The 18,226-nt window shown below is 29.9% G+C and overlaps 2 protein-coding genes across 2 annotated transcripts; both read right to left on the minus strand.

Annotated features, from left to right (window-relative positions):
• Positions 1-215: 215 nt before the first annotated feature.
• Positions 216-1,910, minus strand: LOC111012568 (lectin). The gene is given in 4 exon segments (XM_088121458.1): positions 216-716; positions 836-959; positions 962-974; positions 1,652-1,910. Coding segments are annotated over 4 exon segments (738 nt in total). The 5' UTR covers positions 1,877-1,910; the 3' UTR covers positions 216-340.
• Positions 1,911-7,738: 5,828 nt separating this feature from the next.
• LOC111012691 (protein PHLOEM PROTEIN 2-LIKE A9) lies at positions 7,739-8,833 on the minus strand. Its single transcript, XM_022286924.2, has 3 exons — positions 8,689-8,833; positions 8,505-8,596; positions 7,739-8,366 (listed from the first exon to the last, which is right to left on the minus strand). Exons 1-3 carry the CDS (start codon positions 8,749-8,751, stop codon positions 7,973-7,975), a joined length of 549 nt encoding a protein of 182 aa, XP_022142616.1. The 5' UTR covers positions 8,752-8,833; the 3' UTR covers positions 7,739-7,972.
• Between the last annotated feature and the right edge of the window lie 9,393 nt (positions 8,834-18,226).

Below are 18,226 nucleotides of genomic sequence, written 5' to 3' on the forward strand. Positions count from 1 at the left end.
TAGTAAAAGGTTTTTCCTATAAAAAAATTAATAATTAAAATCAACCCTAAAAGGGAGAGAGAAACTTTCTACGATCTAGATCTAACTCCATCATCAAATCTATTGTCCTCTCATCAATTTATACAATTTTCATGATAATTAAGAGATACATATTAATCTTAATATAGCTCAATTAGTTAAGATATATATGTGTTGTTGAAAGAAGACGACGAAGATCAGAGAATAACAGGTTATTTTTTATACAACACAACTAGTTGCGAGTTGGTATGAAAAAGGTTCTACTCTTACTTAATTATAAACCAAAATACAAGTAGTCTGTGAGTTCCATTTTTTACCATTCTCAAACTGATCCCTTGGTTCGAATGACAACACCTTTGAGGAACATCCCCTTCTTCCATTGCCCTCCTTCATATTCATACATGCTAAACTCGATCTCGCCACCGTTGTCATGATCTTGTACCGTGAAATCGCCTATCGGGATCTCGACCCACCGCCCTCGTGGCTTCTCCTCCATGTCTTCTTTGCGCTCTTGCTTGCTCCCATCTGGCCTCTTGAGCCTTATGTTCACTGGAACATCCCATCCGTAGGCTGGATCTTTGATCATCACCACAAATGCTGCCTCGTACCATGCTCCTGGTGAGAGCTCAGATGCCTTGATCTTCCCATGGATTTCAAGCCAACACACGTTTACAAGCTCTATGGCTTCAATTGGGTTACTACAAGAAAATAATTTTTGATTTTCGTTTTTTAGTTCAGCGATGGGAGATTGAATCATAGACCTTTTGGATGATCTTAAAATGTCTTATCATTCGAGCTATGTTCGGACGAATTTAACTGAAAGTTAAAGAGTGTCATACTTGACTCTTCCATGGCTTTCCATTTCCAGTACTTGCTCTCTTCAGACCAAGTTATTGAGAGAGCTCTTGGAAATAACATGAAACAGTTACTGTTTGACTTCTATCCATCCAATATTTCTGCAATTGTATTCAAAACAATGAAGAAAGTGTGAAGTTGTGTGTATTGAAATCTCTCTTATTCGTTTACTCAATTATATAAAAACTAATTAACAGCTCTTAGATGTAGCACAAGATTTTCTTTCCTCTCTCTATCTCTAAATCCGATAGTACTTCGTTGAAATGACAACTTATAATATATTTAACTGATTAAGGCATTAATAACATTTCTCAAAAGGGTATAGGTTTAAACTTTGATCTCACCCTACATAATGTACAGTTCTAAAAAAGCACATGCATGATATTTATATATATGGTATTAGGTTTATTTTCTTTGGTTAAATTATAAACTGGTTATTGAATTCTTTCAAAATTATCTATTTAGTCCCTCCACTTTAAAAATTTTCAAATAAGGACTTTTGCATTTAAAATATTGTTGAATAGTTCACTATTATGTCGTAACATTATCATTAATTTTATCAATGATCTAATAATATTTTTATACAGGCTGACTTTATAATTTAAAGATTACGTGGTAGACTGATATTAAACTGGTTCAGCCATTTGATAATGTAATCATTAGACTAAACAAAATTACAAAATTGAAAGTAAACATCTATGACATTATTTTCGGAAGTTGAGAAAACTTATAATTTTAAACTCTTTAAAGTTTATATATCTATGATAATTTTATTTACCTTTGTTCTTTTGTTCAAGAAGATTCCAGCATGGAGTTGATCATGAAGCTTATCCATGGAGGATCTGTCCACTGCGGAGTCTGCATCTTTCAGAATAGCTTCCAACCCATGACCCAGTTGCTTCACTTCTGCCACCTTTGCTCCGCCGTGGCTGGCGGCGCTGCCAGTGGCTGGCGGTGGCGGCTGCGACTGTGCAGCCTGCTCTTCTGACCACCCAGAGCCCATTTTTTTTCTCTTTTTCTATCACACAGTCCGATCAAAAAGGGTTGGAGTTTCAGCTCTGACTTTATAGGGATTAATCAAATTTTTAAAAAAAATATATTATTTCATTTCATTCTCGAAATTGAAATGGTGATATATGAACGTTCATGGAATCTATTCTCTTTTGTTTGTTTATACAAGATATTTGGGGAGAAGGGCTTAGAATAAATTTGCAAAAAAAAAAAAAAAAAAGGAAAAAGGGCCAAGAATCTTTAAAATGAACCATCCATTAATTTATTATTCTTTTGGTGTATGATATTGAAAAGAATTCTTTTAAAAGATATATGTGTGTTCAAAATGAATTTTATGAGGAGAACTATATTCCATTCTTAAAATAAATTAGAAAAGAAAAAAAAAAGATCATGGATTGGAAGAAGGCATCTTAAATGCTTGGTGCAATATGATAAGATAAGGTGCTGAGAGAGTTGAAAATGAAATGATGGTCTCTTTAATTAATTTCCCTTCCAACCAATTCATCTACTCTCAAGTTCTAAGAAGGCCCTTGTGAATGTTGGGGATGGTGAGTGTTTGATATGAAATTATTTTGGATTTGTATCTCACTTGGGTCTTTTAATTTTTACTAATTATTCCAACAATCTTATAAAATAGAAAGGATTCGGCGAAGCCTGCCGAACTAAAAAATTATACACCAATATGATGCTCTCATGCTTAAGTCAGAACTATATTTATGGGGAGCGCAACCAGTTTTTTTATAGCATTACTTTGATGGGTCAATAGGACAGAGTTCCTTGGGAACTCAAATTTAGCTTTAGACGATCCTATGATCTAAAAAGTCTCCCAACTCGGAGGCATCTACGGGCCAATTTTATTCAGACCTGAGCCTGGTCGGCCTAAAACGATGAGCGAGCTTGTTGGCCATTCAAATGGCTAAATTTTACCTGTAACAATTTCTAAATTTTCAAACATTCTGTTTGTTTCGAACACAACACCAAAAATATTCATTTACATTGTGTTGCATTGCATCCACAAAGTCTTATGTATTTTAAGCCACAAACATAGAATTTAGGTTAAAATACTATTTTTTGTCCTTGTACTTTTGCCTCGGCTCATTTTAGTCCCTGTATTTTGAAATGTTCATTTTGGTCCTTATACTTTTAACTTTGGTTCATTTTAGTCCCTCCTTTGAAGCTACTATCACTACCGAAGCAGGCTTGCTCCTTCAAAATCAAGTGGCTAAGACGGGCTATTATGCCTATTCAACAGATTCCGATTGTGATACAATTCCATTGCCTGCTCCTATTCATGTTCGTGTTTACTTGTATGCCAGAACAACAAGGTCTAAGGACTCCTATTCTAGGTCTGAAACTCGGTCTGTTTGCTCCTACAAAAACTCATACGGTGTGTCTCCTACTCCTCTCCTGATACGAGTTACTTTGAAAAGATTCATTTTGATACATGTATTTTTAAAAAGTGATCATTTTAGTCCCTTTTTGCAAGATTTTAACACAAATTTACATATAACGGAAATAATTTAATATAAAGTAATGTTTACATTGTAAGAAATATATTGATTATAATGTGGTGTTGAAATTGTGATAGAAAAAATGAGATTTAAAATAAAATAAAATGACCAAAATGGTCACGGTTTAAGAATACAATGATCAAAATTAACATATTCAAAATACAGGGACCAAAACGAACATTTTGAAAGTATAAAGACTAAAATGAACAAGAACTACAGAGACCAAACTAGTATTTTAACTTAGAATTTAATATATACAAACGATGTATCGTTAATCTAATTTTTTTGTTAAATATTGCAATACAAAACTTTAACCGTAATAACCAGAATGAACATTCTTAAAATGATATGATCAAAACCGAACCTACTTTTGATTTTAAATTTAATTTATTGTTAGTTAGTTAGATCTTTTTCTAATTTTTAATTTTTAATTTTTAATTTTATTATCCAATTTTAGACGCACTAACTGCATGCAATTAGTTTAAAATATTAATTTTATATTCGAATTCTCAATCTCAACTAAAAAGAAAAAAGAAAAAGAGTATCAATGTTTCTTTCCACACAATAAGGGAAAAACAAATCGAGAGAATCATGCTCTAAGTTTAAATTATTAACATTCTGACAAATATATGGTAGATATTGGTTGGTGACACATAGATTCTTTAATTATGTAATGTCAAAGATTTCAAAAGAAAATTAAAAAAAAGGATATTATTAATGATATTATATGAAACATTCTCAACCATTAAGGTTTTTTTTTTATGTTTATTTGATAAAATAAACATGGTACCTTTATGTTTTTTTTTTTTTATGTTTTTATGTTTAGTATGATCACAGCTACTTAACATATAAGTAAATTGAATTGGATTGAAAGGTTATCAAACTTAATCAAAGCTTAGTTAAACAAACTTTATTTAAGCTCTGAGTTGTAACAAAATAGGCCAGATGGTTGGATTAACACAAATATTTTAAGTTTCAAAGTAAAAGATCACAAAGTTTTACAAGACTATGAACAATAGTACATCAGCAAAAACACAAAATTGGATCAACAAAATAATAAAATAACCATTATTTATTTAGTAGGTTGGACTCGTATGCTTCGTTTTACTTCTTGTATGTCTATTGTCTTCATCTTCTTCGTGGGTTCTTCTGCTTAGAGCTTGGGTTTGGTTTTTCTCTCCTCTTCCGTTTGTATTGTTTTTGGATATTGAAGTTAATATAAATTTGTTCTCACCTTGCATAGTGGATATGTAGACCACATTGGTCGAATCACTATAAATTTTGACGCTGTCTTCTCTCCCCCCTTTACTTGATTTAGTTTGATGGGTAGATTTATTTGGATATTAAATAATATTGTTTGATAAATTAAGCAGTGGTTATTGGTGTATTTCACACAACAGTTCTCTAAATAAAACATTCTCGAAAATAATGTAAGACTCGTTTGGTATCGTTCTCGTTTTTGTTTTCTCAATTTTAATAAAGAAAAATATAATTGTTCACTATTTTTTTATTGAAAAAAAAAAGTAATGAATTCATTTTTATTACGTCCCGAAGTCGATGCCATGTGGCTTACACACTAGTGAATGGTCCCTATAATCGAGACTTGTTGTCTGAGCTGAGTAATAATGTGACCAACACATGGCTTAAACACAAACTTCATAGTAGGTGATACCACAAGGCCCTAAGTCATTGCCAATGGGGATGGGACAAGAAGTAACGAATTCTTGTTTTTGTTCTCTATAATTTTATACGAAAATTAATCTTTTAAATTAAATTTTCAATTTTTTATGCTATTATTACTATTCAATAATTATTATGCATTTTATAATCCGATAAAATATTATTTTTTATGAGAAATGTAAGCAAGAACCAAGAGACTTAATTTTCTTATTCCTAAAATTTCTATACAATTTTAGACACATTTCTAGAAAAATGACAAACAAGAAAGATAAACAGTTATCAAATATATAAGTTTCTCAATAAACTGGAAACAAAAGACAAAGAGGCGGTAACATTATCAAACGAGCCGGTCATTTCTCCTTCTTCCATTCTTAGCCATGATGTAAACTGCAAGCCCATTATTATTCCACCCAAAGCATCTGGTTACAGTGATCACATTGAAGCCCACTTTGTACTTCTTCCCATAAACCTCTGCATTATCTGTTGAAAGCCATGAAACTTGCAAAAGTTGCACTGCTGAAATTTGGGTCCTTCCTATAATGTTATACATATAACATATAGGACAAATTTAGTAAGAATTTTATGATGACATTCTTCAAATGATTAGGAAAATGTCGGTTTAAATCTTAGTTTGGTCTTTTAGAGACAATGAAATTGAAAGTTTTAAAATTTAGAAAACGTAATCAAAACTTTCTAAGATTCATAGAACAATAAAGGAGTTAACTTTAAAAGATTAAGGGTGAAATTGAAAAAAAAAAAAAAAAAAAGCCATTTACATCATAATGGGTAGGAGTGTTCAAAAAACCCGACAACCCGACCCAATTTGTAAGGGTTGTGTTGGATTAGATGAAGCCTTGGGTTGGTTGGGTTGTGATTTTCCCAACCTGTTTGGGTTAGGTTGGGTATCAGGTTCAACTTTTAAAAAATCGGGTCAATCCAACCCGACCCGAATTTATGCATATGTGTATTTTTCTTAATTATATATATAATAATATATTTATCTTCAATGTTACCATCCATTTAGTGTTAATCATCACCCTTAATTCATTTAAGATTTTCATATTATCTTCTTCCATTTTTTTATCTTAATCTCAACCGTCCATTAAGTTTTAATCCTAACTCTCCATCACCGTCGTGATAATTAAAATAAAAAGAAACACAAACCGACAATCCAACCCGACCCAACCCGAAAATATTGGATTTGGTTGACCATCCAATTCAAACCCAACGACTCTTATATATGGCCAACTCGAAAATTCAGGTTGGTTCCAAAACCCCTCCTAACCTCATCCAACCCGTGAACGCCCCTGATAATGGGTTGCAAGATTAACTTGGCCATTCAGCTAGCCAGAAAGACAAATATGAAGGAAAAAAAAAAGTAAGGTTTCCCATAGAAAAGAATATATGCAAGCATGGGAGAAGTGGGTATTAAACAATGGAATACCTTCCAATAAGCAAATATAATACCAAAATAATTTGAACTCTTCAATTATTGTCACCCATATGGAACTAGAAGCTTCTTAAATGTTTAAAATGTATTCAAAAAGCTTCTTTTCATGATCGCGTTGGTAAAGTATTCGATCGCAGGCCTCAAAATAAATGGTAACTCAAGATCTCAGGTCCTTACCATTATGTCGTTTCAAGGGACAATAGGAGACGGATGATTTTATTTTAAATTGAGAAGGGACTTTAATTTCAATATATGTTTGTCTTGAGAAAAAATGGCATATTTGGAGTGAATATAAGCCCACATGGCAAAGAATGGACTTCAAATACAAAGAAAGTAATTAAAGGGTAAAGAGATTTGAGGCATTTGACTACAAATTCAATATTAAGTTTGGGGATCAAAATCTAAAAAATAAATATGACCTACATGTGTGTTTCCTAAAATAATCACTGCAACAATTTTAGAAATTAATGATGTCTAATTAAATCAAGAAAATTAGTAAATTAAAAAAAGGCCACAAATGGTATGGGTGCTTTTTTTTTTTTTTTTTTTTTGAGAAAAACAGAGATTTACGTATTTTTTAAGACCATCATAAACCACTACAACAATTTTGACTTTACATGACCTGCGCAAAAAAAGTCAAAGAGATATGAGTGCGTTTTTTTTTGGGGCATATTTTTCAAGATTTATGACGGTTTTTCATCGTCATAAATGCCTGCAACAATTTTGAGATTCCATTGACTGTAAAAAACAAAAAAAAAAGTTACAAATATTATGAGTTTTGCGGGAAAAACAGAGATTTACAAATTTTTTTGAGATTTATGTTGGTTTGAATCATGCAACAATTTAGGATTCCATGACGGCGACAAAACCGTCACAAATATATATTATAAGCAAGCTTGTTGGTATTGAAATGACAGGGATTTACATGGTTTTAAAGATTTATAACGGTTTTAACTTTCATAATATATTTCTGTTAGTAAACGAAGAAGAATAAGAAATATAAATTATGAGAGATATATGTAAGATATATAGCTAGTTAAACTACAATATTTATTTATTTATTTATTTTTGAGGAACCTATGGGTGATGCCTTATCTTTTCTCATTGTGTTTTTGTTAAGGAACAAACTTTCGAGATCAAACATTTTTTTCTTTCACTCGATGCAGTTTGAAGAAGGGTGTAAAGGTAAAACCAAGAAACAAAAAGTCTACAATTCTCACTCCACAATTATAATGCTATATTATTTTATTAAAAAGAAAACAACTTAGATAAAATACTCATAATTTCAAATACCGTGCAATCATATATTCAATGTCTGGACCATCTCATCTCTACTCTCACTCCTTGAAGGGAAGGACGAAAAAAAGAAAACTTCGTGAATTGAATCCCTTTGTAACAGAGTATCAGTCATATTGAATAATACTTTAGTTTTATCGGCGGGTCAAGCTTAATTTTCAATCTTTTGGACCAATGCATGGTGGATTCGAAGTCCTCCCTTCCATTTCCCGCTCCAAACCTCATACATTCCAAAGTAGAGTCGGTGGTCTCCTGGCGAGCTTGATGGAGCCTTCACATCGATAACTAAATCGTCCTCTAGAATATCGAACTTCTTCTTATCATAGCTTTTTGATTCAAGGGACACCTTCTTATACATGAACTTCCCTGACTTCCCAATCTTAGCCATCACGTAAACCTCACACCCTTTCCATCCAAAAGCGTCGGGTGCCATGGACACGTTGAAACCGACCTTGTAGCTTTTTCCAGCCTCCACATTGTCCGTTGAACATGTCATCTCCAGCCACGACACCTGTAACAGCTCTGCAGCGCTACTCGAGTCCTTCCTATGAACCCAGTAACTCCTCTTAGATTTAGTAGTAATAATTTAACATGACATCAATGGCAAAAAGTTCTATATATATCCAAACTCGTGTAATATCATTTATGTCATAACCTAATAACGAGAGTTGATATTTGCTTACGGTTTGCGGGTTGGACGAGGCAAGCGCCAATAGCGGTTGTCATTGCCCCATGTGATGGTTAAGCCTCTTGGATAAATTATAGTCTTCTGATTCTGTTAAAAATATGTATATGAAAACGTTACGAAAATGTCAAAAAGGGAAGATATAAAGAGAGAGACTTGAATGATGATAAAGGATTAATTACTTTGATCTTTTCTATTGCCTTTGGATCTCCATTGTAGTGAGGTGTTGAATAGAAGGCAGCCATAGCTTTGCTAGAAATGAAGGTAGCTCTCTCTTTTTTTTTTCTCTCCTTGTGAGAAATTATGGTGAGGGAAGAGATTGTGTAATGAAGCATTTTATAGTTGGAGGGAGGAATAATTTTCCTTTTTTCTTTTACATTATTTTAAGTTAAGGAGGAGTAATTAATATAATGGAAGAATATGCAAGGAACAAAGACATTTTGATGGGCTTACATTAAAAAGCCATCAAGCTTGAAAAACACGAAAATTAAGATCCAATTTGATAACTATTTTCATCGTTCTGATTTTTTGTTTATAAAAATTATGCTTCTTTTTTCGTTTTTTTTATATGGTTTTCACCTTCCTTAAAAGACATATGCCAATTTTCTATTAAAAAAATTATTTTTCTAAATTCCTAAGTTTTTAAATTTGCTTAGGTTTTAAAAATGTTTTTAAAAGTTAGATAACAAAAATAGGAGTAGTGTTTATAAGCTTAATTTTTAAAAACAGAAAATAAAAATTGAAATGGTTATCAAATAGAGACTAAAATTTGAGATATGTGTTTTCTTTGGAAGTGTTTCTTAGCCAATCATTTATCTGGGAAGAAAACTAATTCAATGTTTCTATCTAAAATTTGGAAATGTGGTCGCATCTACTGGAATAATGCAAGTGATGATAATTTTTCTGTGAAGTCTATGAAAAGAATCTGTTGTCCTTATGAACTTATTGTTTGGTTCAGCATCCAAGATTTGTGCCACTCTTGTCCCTAAAAAATGTGAATCTTTTCTAGGGCGTGCTGCGTAGGGGCATTAATGCTCACGACAGGCTCCAAGCCAGACTTCCTTCCATGTGCTTAAGCTCAAGTTGTGTACTCTCTACAATCAAAATAGTGATTCTATGGATCATTTATTTCTCCATTGTCCATATTTAACCTTCCTATGGACGTGTTTCTTCAAGATCTTAAAGATATATATTGGTCTTCCTGCTAGTGTTGATGCCTTCATACCTGAATATGCATAAATACCCCACTCTTGAACAGTAGAAATTTGTTTTGGTGCAATGGTTTCTGCTCTAATCCTTTGGTTTATTTGGCTCAAGAGAAACAACTGTCTCTTTTCAGACAAATATAGACCTGCAGCTCTTCTATGAGATGATATAAGAACCGCTGCTTCCTCTTGATCATCTAAATCAAGGTTCTTTTGTAATTATGCCATCTCCACCATCTCTTTAAATTGGAGTGCATGTTTTCCTTTTTATTTACGAAAATTTTAAAAAATACTTTGGTAATTAAAAGCACTTTTGCACTCTTAGTTAAAAAAAAAAAGAAAAAAAAAAGTACCTTTTTTAGTAAAAAAAAATACTTCTTTATTAGTACTTTGGCATGTCAAATAATAACTAAAGTAAAACTATAACAGTTTTTTTTCAATATAATTCTACTGAGGTGAATTAGTTCAAACCTTGCAAACTTTAATGTAGAGAAATCACTAGTACTTTAATCAATGAATCGTGTGTATATATATATATATATATATGATGAAATTTATTTAGAATTCTAATGTGGGTATTGAGTCATATATGTGTTAAAACTATATTTTGAGGCCCCTTACCCATAATTTTAGTATTGATTTCACAAGAATATAGATGTCTCACTTATATAAAAGTTCTATAGAAATATTGATATTCATGAGTTTAGTTGAAAAAACCATAGAAATCCTAAAAATACCATAAAATACATGCGAATTACTAAAGAAAAAAAAAACATTTTAACCCTCTGTTAAATGTTTTTATTATCAATGCTTATGTTGACATTATTTATTTTTTTAAAATATTTTTTCTGTTTCATCTTTTTTTTACCATAAAAATATCATATTTACTATTTAAATTCTAAACATATTATAGGTGCGTCAATTGAATATTTAATTTCTTAGTCGAGGGATAAATATTAGTTAAAAACAATAATTTTGCTGTTAGAAATAAGATTTTATGTTAGTTGAACTAGTTAGTGAGAACTCGAACCTCTAATCTTTAAGTAATATTTTGGTTGGTTTAAATTATCACTACTACACTTTGAAATTTTCGTGATGTTAATGAACAGTAAAAAATGTCGAAATTTTAATAAAAACGTCACAATGAATAGAAAATATTTTCCTTAAATTTTAAAGTGAAAAATAGGTCGGTGACATATTATTTGGAATAGATTTTTAAAAATGTTTAAAATATAAATCACAAAAGAATATTACTTTTTAAAAAAAATTATAAAAGATATTATATTTTTTAAAACAAAATTACTTTATCATGGTTCTTTACACATTGTCCCCACAATTTTATTATTAACTTTTCATGTAGGAAAGAAACGGCAATATTTTTTCAAAGTAAAACAAAAGATAAGATTAGATTCTCTCTTATTTTTCCTTCTTTCTTTAATTTTTTTAGTAAAAATTTTGACTTTTCGACTCGACTCCCCTCTTTTTTTTCCAACTTCTCCGATTAATATTTCATTCTTTTTTTTATTTTTGAAATCGATATTGTATGACTTACGCTATGAATCTCTATAATCGAAACTCGTTACTTGAGTTGAGTAATACAATAATCAAGTACATTACTTGAATCAAGACTGATAGGTAATACCACAATTCCAAGGTCCTTGCTGCAGCGTCATCTCGACGATTATTTATTCATTCTTATTTTTAGTTCCCAACTTTAACATTTCTCTCCATGTGGGTTCATTTTTTATTAGAACATAAAATTAAGATTCCTAATGATTGAAGCACTTAAAAAAGTTTAAATTTTAATTTACAAAGAATTAATAAAATAAATATAGATGCTAGCTTTTATGGTCTATGGGCGGCATACATACAATGATGTTTGAAGTTAGCTGCCAATGGTATAGTAAGGAATAAGAGACAAACTAGAGGATATTGATTTGATTAAAAAGTTTAATTAAAAATAATGGTGGAGAAAGATCGAATAATTATTGAACAATTAGTTAATTGGGTATTTATTCATCCTCGCTTATCTTCACGTTGACTACTAATAAAAATTCATTTTCTACCGTTAGATTTCAACTCATTTCCTTTCACTTAACACTAGTCCTTTCAGCCAATGAACCACCTATGATGGTTGGATGTCTATACTTCTTAGATATTTAATATAGAACTCTGACTATAAAACGAAGTTAGAATCTATAATTAATACGATATAGTCAAATCTTTATCCATAGAGGTATAGAGAGAGAAATAAGAAAATAGAAAACAAGAATCTACGGTTATTACCTGTCTTAGTTAAGTTTTTTTTTCCTTTTTTCTTTACAAGTGGTCAATATTTGGTTGTATTAAGTTATTTTTATTCTTGGCTTACACGTGTATATAAATACCTACTTGGAGATCTGAAAAAAAAAAGGATGAAATGTGGAGGGAAGTGGGACAAATGACCTAAGATTATTTGGATTGATTCCTCTTTGGATTATAAGTACTGTAACTAGTATTACTGTGATAGGTTTAATTGGTATTTTCCTTTAGGGTTCATATTTTTTATTAGGTTTGGAGTACATGGAGGCGTAAGTATCATTTTTTCTTCATTTTACCTCTATTATGGTATCAAAAGGAGGGATCCTATGGTGTGAGAAGAAGGGTTAGATATCTTATAAATGATTAAATTTATCCTAAAGGTTTTTGGTTCATTGTCAATTTGAGCATAGCTCAACGGGTTGTAAAGCACCTATCTTCGACATAAATAAGATTGTGAGTTCGCATCTACACCATCATGTGTTGTACTAAAAAAAGAAAAAGCTTTCTGAGGTGATTTAATCATCTTAAGAATAATAAGAAAATTAATCCAAGATAATTTTTTAATTATACTTTGGTAAAATATAACAACAATAATAAGTCTACTTTAACTGAAAATAATAATAATAATAAAAAAAAACTGCATTTATCTTATACTGTTTTAAAATGTCTTTTTAAGCTAAATTTTAAAAGCACAATCTTTTTGAAAAAAAAAATTGAGAAGTATTTTAATTTTTCCCATCAAAATTTGTATGTAACTTAAAAATTTATCTTTAAAAATAAGAAAGAAAGAAGAACATAAATGAACTTGTTTTGTGAACAAAAACCTCATGTGAAAATAACGTTAGTTGTTTAAATCTTACGTTGATCTCTGTATTCTTAGTTTTAGTTCTATTGATCTATATACTTCTAAAACGTTCATTTTAATCTCTATATTTTTGAAACGTTCGATTTTGATTCATATACTTTAAAAAAAATAACTGTTTTGGTCACAATTTTAACACGACGCCACATTCAATAAATTTTTTGAAACATAGCCATAACTTTATATTAAAGAGCTTCCATTGTATTTAAAATTTGTGTTAGACTAAAAAATAGTCACTTTATAAAAGTACAAAAGTCAAAGCACATGAATCAAAATAGACGTTTTAAAAGTAAAAAAATCAAAATGAATAAAATTGTATGTACATCGATGAAATTAGTACTTAAACACGCTTTAAACTGAATCCGCGTGGCAAAAAGGACAAAAAGTTGGTGAGAATGGAACAAACTATATATCACAATTCACCACCCAAAGTTCGTTTACTCAGAAAAAGCATAAAGAAAAAAATAAAATTTTCGTTTATTTTGACATTTGTAAAGCATTTGAAAATTTCGGCCGTGTGTTTTATAATTTTATTTGATCTCTCCTATGTTTATACGAGTCTTTAACTTACTAAAAGTCCAAAGAATATATATATATATATATCATGATTAGACATTAGCATTTTCTAAAAATATATTTATAATTTAAGTCGGGAAATTTAGGGATTAGCTAGCTTGAGAGGTTAAGTAAAATAATCCATCTCCAGCGGAGTAAAAGTAGGATGAGACACATTGATATAGATGTATTGCATATATATATTCTATTCGCAACGTTACAGTGACAGATCTAGAATTTTACGTTATTAGGGGTAGAAGTATATATAAACATCATGATGGAAAAATATCAATTTTAAGTCTGAATTTTGTGCGTGTATGAATTTGCATGCCGACCTGAGTAAGCTCAATTAGTTAAGTTATTTATTTCCGACCAAAATTTTGTGAGTTTGAATCTTCATCCCCACATGGTGTTGTACTAAAAAAAATATCAATTTGCACTTTGCTTTAAGATAGGTGTTGTAATCTTCGCTTAAACTTTAAAAAAACGTCGGTAATTTGACTTTTTGATAGATTTTCGTTTGAAACATTGTTGAAAAAAATATTCTCATATTTGTCAAATGGAGTAGAGAACATATATTTGGTATGAAATTGATAGAATTTAGACAAAAACGACGTTATAGTTAGTTTTGTTTTTTTAAACATTATAGTTGGTATTTTTCTAGAGTACATTATAGTTGGTTTTTTTACTTAAATTTGTAAGTTTTTTAAAATTATTTAATGGTGCATTGTTAATCAAACTTAATTGAGAAATTTCATTTTTATTAAGTTAGTCCAGACTTTCTCTTCAAATTAATGGGTAGAAACTAGAAAATATAACATTTACCAGTTCTTAATAACAACGTGGTATTGCTCATTAAGATAGAGGATCCTATGTGAGGCAGAAGGAATTGAATAAATAAGAAGAAAAGGTAGAAATAGGAATGCGGAAGGAATCACCTTTACCGGACGCAAGAGGAATGAAGTTACCAATACTTTAGCAGTTCATGCAAGAGAGACAACATTTAAGGATCTGGATCGAAAAATACCTAATGTGGGTACAAAGAGTTCTTCACTGACCTTCCCAATTCGGATTGATGTTTCTTTTTCTCTGTTCTTTTGTAAACTTTTCTAATTTGTAGTAAAATATATATATATATATATAGAAGTCGTGTGGGGAAAATATCTGTCTATTATATTAATTTTAACTAATTTTAATTAATTATTTAAGGATATATAAACCTTTTTTAATGTTAAAGTGAGTATAGTTCATCGATAATTGACATATATTTTCAACGAATAGATTGTGAGATCAATCTCTTGTACTAAAAATATAAACTTTTTTTAATTAAAAAATCTCTTAGTAATATTGTTTTCTTTTTCAGCTTAAACCATTAAAATTTAAAAATATTTAACGTTTTTTATTAATAATTTAATTGAAAAGATAATAAATTATTTTAAAAATTTAGGGTCGAGAAATAAATCGGAGATGTGTCGGGTCAAGGCAAGGAATGCAATTCTTGCATAACCATGTTGCCCTTTTGTGAAACAGAACATATTATAATATAGATCAAGATGTTCTATGCCAGTAGATTATGATATAAGTTTTTATTTGTTAATTTTGAGAGGACTAAAAATAATGAAACAAAGGTTAATTTTCTGATATATATATATATATATATATATATATATATATTAGTACATTCTAATACCTTTTCTAGAAACTCATGAGTGAATTGTGAATTTTTTAAGTTTAGCCACGAATCTTAACCACTAAAAACTTTAGCCTAAAGAGTTTAATTCGTTTGATAAAAATTGTTTGACCTTTGAATTACCTCTTATTAATCTTAATTTTTTTACTCTTCAACTTTCCTTATTCTCTATTTTCGAACTCTCTTGTCACAAATTTAGGGTCCATTTAGTTAGGTTCTTTTTTTTTTTCAATCCCTGTTTCTTGCTTTTCATTTCTTATTTTTAAGAAAAACATAATTATATTTGACAACTCTATCTTATCCTTTCTTTTTTAAAATAAATAGAAATATGTTTGGATAACTATTTCTTATTTTTTATTCTCTAAAATTTTAAATTTAAACAATTAAAAATTTTATATGAAAATTAAAATTTCAAGTTAAATGTTCAAATTTTTTATGTTATATATATTATTTGTTAGACAATTTATAAGTCAAAAATAAAAAATAATACTTTTATCTGTGTTTTGAAAAAAACCGAAAACCAAAACAAGAAACAAAAATACGAAAACTGACTTTAGTTGTTTCCAAACTTCTACACAATTTTGGAAATACTTTTTAAAAATAAAAAAATAAGAAAGAAGAACGGTATGTTACCGAAACAATAAACAAAAACGTTACTAAACTGACCCTTGAATACTTTGAATTCTTTCATTATATTCAATGTTCCATTTCGGCCAAACTTTCATCTCTCTCGAAGGTACCCCATTTAACATAAAAAGTACATAATGTATAAAATTCAATTTACAACACCAAAGAATTAGATGTAGCATAAAATTTAAAGCATTAAATTGGGTTTATATGCACTAATCTACGAAGGTTGGCCGACGTCAATTTGCAGCCATAGTAAATAGGAGATAAAATTAAATAATTACAGAAAGTGAGAAAAGAAAAAGTAAAAGAAAAATGAAAAACAATAATAATAAAAATAATAAATATTAAGTGGGTGGGAATAGAAGTATCCAATTTTACGATGGATTAATCTAAGAAAAAAATATGAATATATGCGGGAACATAAGTGAAGAATGATAAAATAATACTTTTATTTATATTTAAAAAAATTGGAAACAAGAAAGAAAAAAGAAACTTAATTTGTCTCCAAAATTTCTACGCGAGGTTTCTTTTTAAATGAGAAACGAGTAATAAAAGTAGTTACTAAGTGTTTAATTATGTTTGTCAAAAATAAAAACAAGAATGTTACTCTAAACATACTCTAAATAGTTATCAAAAGTGAGAAAATAAAGAAAATAAAAAGGAGGGTAGGAAATAGAAGTATCCATTCCCATGGATTAATAATCTAAGAAAAATATATGAATTATGACATGCTAATTATATATATATATATATGCTTCTATTAATTTTAAAATTTGTTCATCGACAATCATTATGGGTGGCTCATTTGTCCAAATAGATTAGGATTAATTAAGAGTTCAAACTCTATGATAACTAGCCACCCTATTGTAGGGTTAGACGGTTGTCTCGTGAGATTAATCAAAATGCACTAAACTGGTCCGGATATTCACGGATATAAAAAAACAAAAAACAGAAAAAAGAAATTGTTCATCGGCTGTATGAAGAATAATTTCCATTTAAGAAAAGGGTTTTGCTTTAATTTTGTGTGCTATCTTATGGTGAGGATGGGAGAGAGGGAATCTTCAAACATTTTAATGGACAACAGACAGACATCCACAAATTAAAGCAAAGAAATGTCTTTTAAGGTCATGAGTTTCATTTATGTGTCGGCTGAAGATAGAGCCTTTAATATGGAAAAAAGAAATGCTTAAAGAATAAGATATCAATTTATTCTTTGGGATATGAATATGATATGATATTCCCAAATGTTTCTGTAATTTATTATTAACCACTTCTTTTTAACTCTTTTCATGAAAGAATATCTATATATGCATATTCACAATTCAAGGTGGAATTAAGTTAGAAAACAACCGATGTATATAGTATGGATCATGCCAAAACGTCAATACAAAATTAGCTCAATATCGGCCAAGATATAGCCTTCTAGATTACACGGATGTGTGAGATATCAAAATTTCATTTTTAATAATACACGAAAAAAGGTGATGCATTTGAAACTGATGAAGATGTTGTCGCACATTATTTTATCGAAATTTTAAAGCTATTAATAAGGTCTACATGCACTGTTTTCTAAAAAATTGGCCGTTAATTTGGATGTTTAATTATTGAGCGTGTTGCTCATAATAATCGTCGGATACATGTTCGAAAATTTGTAAGCCTTGTAGTAACTATTTGAAATATATATTAAGTAGGATCAAACCATCAATGAATCAAAAAAGTTAGACTAATAGCTTAGGGTAAATTTAATTCATTTATTGATATCTAACGTTCCCCTCACTCGTGGATTGGAAAATTGCACAAGACCCACAATTGGAAATCAACAATAAATAGAAAGGAATCAACAATACAAGAATTTAACATCTAACCTCGTGTTATGATATACTATGTTAAATAAACAGAATTAAATTACCAATAAATCTAAAAGCAAGAAGAAGAAAAAAAAAGAGTGAGAAAGGAAAGAAAACAGTGGGTGTTGGGAATAGAATTATCTATTCCAAAATTCCATCGACTAATCTAAGAGAGAGATGATAGGAATGGCCTTGCCCATGCATGCTTTTGTATTAAATTTATTTTGTTAATAATGAATTTATTTTGCAAAGAATATGGTCTTTTTCCTTTTGTGTGCTGTGTGGGTGAGGAATAATAATCTTCTAACGAACATTAATTGATTATGGACAGCACAAAAACAGCAAAGATATGTCTTTGAAGGTAATGTTCGGGTATATGTCGGCAACTCTGTCTGATGTGGAATAGAAAAAGGAGAGTCAATTTGTCTCAAATTTAAAAAATTATATACAAAATTAAAATCAAAAGATAACATATAGTTGGATTTGTAAGGTGAATGCAAACAAAAATTCACATTGGTTAGAAAAGAGCATGATCCACAATTATCTCCATTGGTATGAGACTTTTTAAGTAAAATCAAAAGCAAAGCCGTGGGGTTATGCTCAAAGCGGACAATATCATACCATTATAGA

This window comes from Momordica charantia, assembly GCF_013281855.1.
Source record: "Momordica charantia cultivar OHB3-1 chromosome 3 unlocalized genomic scaffold, Mcharantia_2.0 BLBB01000003.1, whole genome shotgun sequence".
NCBI lineage: Eukaryota > Viridiplantae > Streptophyta > Magnoliopsida > Cucurbitales > Cucurbitaceae > Momordica > Momordica charantia.